Below are 7500 nucleotides of genomic sequence, written 5' to 3'. Positions count from 1 at the left end.
TATACACACGAAGGGGGTTCAGGTACTGGCAGGTGTGCACATACGTTGACCTGGCAGATCGGAAAAAAATATCCACCCTTTACCCACCAGGCGCCACCGAGATTCGGACCCCGGGACCCTCAGATTGAAAGTCCAACGCTTTAACCATTTGGCTATTGCGCCCGTCGATAACGATGAATTGGACAGAGAAGCAAAGTTCATATGGACGTTCCTTTGTGCTCACAAGAATTATACAGTTTGATGTATTCGTATTCATGGAAACAGTCTCAGATTTCCCTTAGGAAATAGGATACAATGTAGATGGATTTTACAGATTTTCTATGTATATATATATATATATATATATATATATATGTGTGTGTGTGTGTGTGTGTGTGTGTGTGTGTGTGTGTGTGTTTTAAAACATCCATATACATACAAACAGAAAAAATAACATCTCATATATGTTGATGGAAAACAAATGCTTTTCATCAAACCAAATAATCATGCCAGGAATGCTACATGTATCTGTGAGCCAAACATCACTCCTGCACCTGTCCTCATCCGTCATGCTATGAAGCAACATACCTGCAATACTTGATTAAAACACTTTGTGCAAAACATTTCTAAATCACCAACATTAACCCTTTCACCGCTAAACTCGCATTTATGCACAAGATCGGCAGAGGACACATGTCACTGAAAGGTGACCAGATCATAGGTCTGTTATCGATGAGCCTACTGCTCTTAATGGTCGGTGGTAGGATAGGCCATATTTTCTACACATCACAGGGAGAATCTCCAGCTATTCTTAAACACCATCTTTTTCTGTGTTTGTAGCACAAGGGATTTTTTTTTTGCACTCTAACTTGACTGGCGGTGAAAGGGTTAACATGATCATGATTTTGTTTTGTTTTGTTATCAAGCACCCCAGCAAGCGAGTACTTACAGATGAAGGGTTTGGTTGTTTTTTCTTCTACTTTCTGGTTAAATGAATAGTCAGGAAAGGAAAAATAGTATTTATAAAGCATATTAAAAAAAAAAAAAAAATGACCACACACACATGCGTGCGAACGCACGCACGCAAGTGCACACACACACACACACACACACACACACACAACATATTTGTGGAAAAGAAACCACTCACTTACTTGTCCAATGTTAGAGAGAGAGAGAGAGAGAGAGAGAGAGAGAGAGAGAGAGAGAAAGAAAAAAAGAATTGTGCATTGAAATTAACGTACAATGCCTTCTGTGTCCGAGGCAACCTCGTCCCGTCCCGTCTGCAGCATGCACTTAGCGCACGTAAAAGAACCCACGGCAACAAAAGGGTTGTTCCTGGCAAAATTCTGTAATAAAATCCACTTCGATAGGAAAAACAAATAAAACTGCACACAGGAAAATAATACAAATAAATAAACAAACAAAACGGGTGGCGCTGTAGTGTAGCGACGCGCTCTTCCTGGGGAGAGCAGCCCGAATTTCACACAGAGAAATCTGTTGTGATAAACAGAGAAATACAAATATATGATATGTGTGTATGTGTGTGTAGATTATATATATATATATATGTACATGTGTGTGTGTGTGTGTGTGTGTGTGTGTGTTACTGGTAAATAAAGTTTCAACAATTTTTACTTTCTTGTGAAAATGTGTAGAATAATTTACGAATTTTCCAGAAAAAAGTGAAAGATCTTAAAACTTCATTGATATGGCACATTTTAGCATTGGTTGACTGCATCTTTCCGCACAACCCGCCGTTGAGACGCCGTCGAAAATAGGTTAACAATTATCTCCCTTCCTTTTGTTGAATTGTACACAAATCACCGTTTTTATACACAGCAGGTGTTCCTTTCTCTCTCTTTTTCTTTCGTTTTGTTTTCTTCTTTCTTCCTTTTTTTTTTTTTTTTAACACTACGAACTGGCTAAGAATCTGAAGCAATGGCGTCTAGTTGGATGCGTCCCGTAAACCTGAAATATTCAATAAAGATAATTATCTTTTACATGTGAATGGTAAGAGGACGACTGATAATACCCCTTCCTTCTCTCCCCCCCCCCCCCCCCCCCCCCCCCCCCCCCCCCCCCCCCGCCCCCCACCCCCATCACCCGGGATAAAAAGTAGAAAAAAAAGCGCAAAAAAAAAACAAACAATAATTGCCTGTGTAGATTGCGACACACAAATTTAACTCCCGTCTGAATTCAACAACAACAACAACAAATTCAAGTAATTAATAATACATCATCAATATTTCCTCCATAATATAACACTCCTCAAATAAAAAAATAATAATAATAAAAGAAAAAAAAAGAAAAAAAAAAGTTTTAAAATGACATTTAATTAATCAAAAGCACGTGAACTCATCTCTAGTATCCACGCTCATAATAATTTTATTCTTCACAATAATTTGTATAAATCGTGTGGGAACTATGACTTAGGTAAAACAATTAATGACAAAAACGCATCTTCGAAGCAAAAGAGACAGACAATAACAAATCACGTTATAATGACTACCAAGTTAAACCGATCTCTCAGTCAAAAAAGAAGCCTACTCACTTGCGGAGCTTTCGTCCATCCGGCCGGTTTCTTCAGCAGCGCAACTGCTGGGTAGAGAACTAGCAGCTGTGCGCATCGCCGTGAGCGAACTCACGACAATGTGACTTGACGTGTGAGGGGTACACCGAAAGCAGGTTGTGTCGGCCCCGGTCACGGTTGAGGGTGGGGTTCCTGGCGGCGATGTGGACTGCCTCCTATACTCCCATCACGTTTTTTTTTTTTTTTTTTTTTAAACCGTCTTCTTCTTCTTCTGCGTTCACTCGTATGCACACGAGTGGGCTTTTACGTGTATGACCGTTTTTACCCCGCCATGTAGGCAGCCATACTCCGTTTTCGGGGGTGTGCATGCTGGGTATGTTCTTGTTTCCATAACTCACCGAACGCTGACATGGATTACAGGATCTTTAACGTGCATATTTGATCTTCTGCTTGCATATACACACGCAGGGGGTTCAGGCACTAGCAGGTCTGCACATATGTTGACCTGGGAGATCGGAAAAACATCCACCCTTCACCCACAAAGGCGCCGTTACCGTGATTTGAACCCGGGACCCTCAGATTGAAAGTCCAACGCTTTAACCATTCGGCTATTGCGCCCGTCTTTAAAAACCGTCGAAGCGCGACGAATGAAAGGAAATAAGACAAAATAAATAACTCTGGACCACCAGCTTCAACCTAGATCGACGTGTGGTTGGGGGCAGAAGGAAGGCCCAGTGTCTTGAGGAACAGAAACAGACGGGGCGCGCGCAATAGCCGAGTGGTTGATTAAAGCGTTGGACTTTAACTCACTCAGTACGGCCAGTCCTCTCTTCTCCTCTACACAGACCCTTCGGATGTCCAGTGGGTGTCTGAATGACCTAACCTTTAGCTTCCGTCGTCAGAATTGTGGCATTCTTTGTCAACATTCACCTCTTCAGTATAAGAGCCTTCCGCTTGCAATATTTTGATGATGGTAACTTGGGTGAAACGCTGTTAACGTCGTCTCTTTCGCCGTTCGTGTGGAGAAAGTTAAATCTGAGGGTCGGTCCTGGGTTCGAATCTCGTTAACGGCGCCTGGTGGGTAAAGGGTGGGGATTTTTTTTTCCCATCTCCCAGCTCAACATGATGTGCAAACCTCTTTGTGCCTGAACCCCCTTTGTGTGTATATATGCAAGCAGAAAGATCAAATACACACGTTAAATATCCTGTAATCCGTGTCAGCGTTCGGTGAGTTATGGAAACAAGAACATACCCAAAATGCACACCCCCGAAAACGGAGTGTGGCTGCCTACATGGCGGGGTAAAAACGGTCATACACGTAAAAAGCCCACTCGTGTAACATACGAGTGAACGTAGGAGTTGCAGCCCACGAACGAAGAAAACAAAGAGATGAAACAAACTCGTGGTAGAAAACCCTTACTATCGTTGCTGTTGAACGCAGAAACTCAAACCTGAAGAGTGTCCTAGAAAAAAAAAAAAAAAAAAAAAAAAAACCGCTGACCGAACTTCTTCTTCTTTGTTCGTGGCCTGCAACTCCCTCGTTAGCTCGTATGTGCACGAGTGGGCTTTTACGTGTATGACCCCCCCCCCACCCCCCCTTTTTTTTTTTTTTACCCCGCCATGTAGGCAGCCATACTCCGTTTTGGTGGGATACTGACCGAATGAAAGAGAATGCACCCGCTGGCCTTTGCACATGGTGTTCTGTGCAAGAACTGAAGGAGCCAGCAAAGAAATCAGTATCAGTATCAAATAGTAAAGAGTGGTAGCTCTCTCCATTACACAAGGTACACAACTTCTAAGTCAGTGATGCTTACGCTACCGATTCAGCTAGCACACAGGTAAATAAAAAGGGTATATTGGAACAAAGCCAGACACTTCCTCGTAAAAGGAAGCGCGCCGGGCCTGTCCTTATACCGATCATTTGACATGTGCACACAGCAGCAAAGACAGAAGAAAATGTGCAAACACAAATTAGCTTTTATTCAAGAACTAGCATAACCTCTTTAATTAATCCTGAACAAGCCGCACAGAACACATGGACAATACAGAACAAACACATGGTTGCCTCGGTGGTTTTTCAACTGGAAATTAATGAGGTGAGGAGATGAAAATGATTAACAAATAGTAAATAGTGGTAACTCTCTCCATTACACAAGGTACAACTTCAAGTCAGTGATGCTTACGCTACCGATTCAGCTCACTCTCTCATTGAATTGCTGGAGCCCTGTTACACAGTTCCAATGGAACGTTTCCAAAGAGTGACTTAGACACAGGTACAATGCCATTGGTTTTGTTTGTTTGTTTGTTTTTTTTTTTTTTGTTTTGTTTTGTTTTGTTGGGGTTTTTTGTTGTTGTTTTTTCGCTTCTAATTTGCTTGTTGATCGATGTTCTATTTCAGCATTCCCAGGCTATAGATTACACTGTTTATCTAATCCTGTCTTTGAACATGCCCATTTTCTCATCATTGGCACTCACTAGGACGAAAACACGCGTATGCGCACTCATTCATTCACTCACAAGCACACACACACACACACACACACACCACACACACACACACACACACACACACACACACACACACACACAAACACAAACACACACACACACACACGCAACACACTCACACACACACACACACACAGATATCACACAACACACACACACACAAACACACACAACACGCACACACACAACACGCACACAACACAGAGAGAGAGAGAGAGATCACACAACACACACACACACACACACATGTATGTATATATATATATATATATATATATATATATATGCGCGTGTGTGTGTATCAGTATATGTAGATATACAGCACAACATACACACGCAAAGATAGATCCCAGACCTCTGACAAATCTCATGGGAAAGGAAAGGACAATGCAAACAAAACAGCATCGTATGATAGATTAGATCCCCTCAAAGGCCGTCAGTGGTGGAGGGTTTCAAAGAACAGGCGACCTGGTGTTGTCGATTGTGGATGCTGTCCCTCCAACCCGATCTTTCGTTTCTTTCGTCGTAACATTCCCAACTGTTTCCTTCTTTTTGCGGGGGGTGGTGGTGGTGGTGGGGGGACGGGGGGGGAGGGGGGGGAGGGGTTGGGGGTGGTGGTGGTAGGGGAGTGGAGGTATACTGATTGTCTTGTCTGTCAAGACAGTCTTTGTTGGAGTATCCCCGACTTCTTTTTTTCTTTTCTTTTTTTCTTTTCTTTCTCTCTCTCTCTCTCTTTTGTTTTTTTTTTTTTTTTGTTTTTTTCTGTCCACTCAATAGAAATCTTTTGCTGTAGCATCCTCCTCTTCTTTTCTTTTTTTTTTTTTCTTTCTTTTTTTTTCTTTCTTTTTTTTTCTTTTTTTTCTTTCCTTTTTTCTTTTTCTTTTTTGTCTGTCCAATCAATAGAAATCTTTTGCTGTAGCATTCTCCTCTTCTTTTCTTTCTTTTTTCTTTCTTTTTTTTCTTTCTTTTTCTTTCTTTTTTTTCTTTCCTTTTTTTCTTTTTCTTTTTTTTCTGTCCACTCAATAGAAATCTTTTGCTGTAGCATCCTCCTCTACTATTTTTTCCCCTTTCTTTCTTTCTTTTTTCTTTCTTTTTGTTTTTTTTTGTCTGTCCACTCAATAGAAATCTTTTGCTGTAGCATACCCTCTTTTTTTTTTTTTTTCTTTTTTTCGTCTGTCTACTCAATAGAAATCTTTTGCTGTAGCATTCTCCTCTTCTTCTTTTTTTTCTTTCTTTTTTTTTTTCTTTTTTGTCTATCCATTCAATAGAAATCTTTTGCTGTAGCATCCTCTTTTTTTTCTTTTCTTTTTTTTCTTTTTTTTTTTTTTACCGATTGTCTGTTTACCTGTCCTTTCAACTCAGTTTTGGAAGTCGTAGCCTTCCAACAGTCTTTTTGTTTGGGGGGAGGGGAGTGCAGGGGGTGGGGGGGGGTATCCTGATTGTCTGTTTATCTTTTATCTCCCCTTTCAAAGCAGTTTTGTCGCAGCCTTTCCTTTCAGACTGTTTTGTATTTGGTATTCCGATTTCCTGTTTGTCTGAATATTCAACACAGTTTTGTTGTAGCCTTTCCTTAGAAACTGTTTTGTAATTGGTATACCGATTGTCTGTTTGTCTATTCTTTCAAAGCAGTTTTATCGCAGCTTTCCAAACTGTTTTGTATTTGGTATACCGATTGTTTGTCTGAACTTTCAAAGCAGTTTTGTCTGTCGCAGCTTTCCAACAGTCTTTTATTGGGGAGGGGGGGGGGGCTATCCTGATTGTCTGTTTTTCTTTTATCTGCCCTTTCAAAGCAGTTTTGTTGTAGCCTTTCCTTTCAAACTGTTTTGTATTTAGTATACCGATTGTCTGTCTCCACTTTCAACACAGTTTAGGTGCAGCCTTTCCTTCCAAACTGTTTTGAAATTGGTATACCGATTTCCTGTTTGTCTGAATATTCAACACAGTTTTGTTGTAGCCTTTCCTTCCAAACTGTTTTGAAATTGGTATACCGATTTCCTGTTTGTCTGAATATTCAACACAGTTTTGTTGTAGCCTTTCCTTCCAAACTGTTTTGTAATTGGTATACCGATTGTCTGTTTGTCTGAACTTTCAAAGCAGTTTTGTCGTGGCCCTCCAACGCAATATTTGTCTTTACATTCCAAACCGTTCTCTCTCTTCTTTTTTGTTGTTGTTGTTGTTGTTGTTGTTGTTGTTTTTTGTTTTGTTTTTTTTTTTGTTTTTTTTTTGTTTTGTATTTCGATTGTCTGTCCTTTTAACGCAATCTGTGTCGTTCCATTCCCGATTGTTTCTTTTTTTCCTTTTTTTTTTTTTTTTGTATTCTTTGTCGTTATATTCCAGACAGTTTCTTTTTTCTTTTTGGGGGGGACGTGGGGGGGGCGGCGGGGGGGGGGGGGGGGGGGGGGGGTATTCCGACTGTCTGTCCTTTCAACGCAATCTTTGTCGTAACATTCCAGATTTTCTTTCTTTCTTTTTTTTTTTCC

The 7500-nt window shown here is 40.7% G+C and overlaps 1 protein-coding gene across 1 annotated transcript in view; it reads right to left on the bottom strand.

Moving 5' to 3' along the window:
* LOC143291010 (uncharacterized) overlaps window positions 1–7500 on the bottom strand; it is a 35593-nt gene that overhangs the window by 1794 nt on the left and 26299 nt on the right. Inside the window, exons 2-3 of the mRNA XM_076600597.1 lie at window positions 6932–7023; window positions 2534–2592 (exon numbers count right to left, since the gene is read on the bottom strand). Of these exons, the coding sequence (XP_076456712.1) occupies window positions 2534–2592; window positions 6932–7023 (151 nt within the window). The remainder of the gene's footprint in view (window positions 1–2533; window positions 2593–6931; window positions 7024–7500) is intronic.

The sequence above is a fragment of the Babylonia areolata genome, chromosome 16, assembly GCF_041734735.1.
Source record: "Babylonia areolata isolate BAREFJ2019XMU chromosome 16, ASM4173473v1, whole genome shotgun sequence".
In the NCBI taxonomy this organism is placed as follows: domain Eukaryota; kingdom Metazoa; phylum Mollusca; class Gastropoda; order Neogastropoda; family Buccinidae; genus Babylonia; species Babylonia areolata.
The sequence above is the reverse complement of the archived record's forward strand: the minus strand, read 5'-3'. Positions and strand labels throughout refer to the sequence as shown.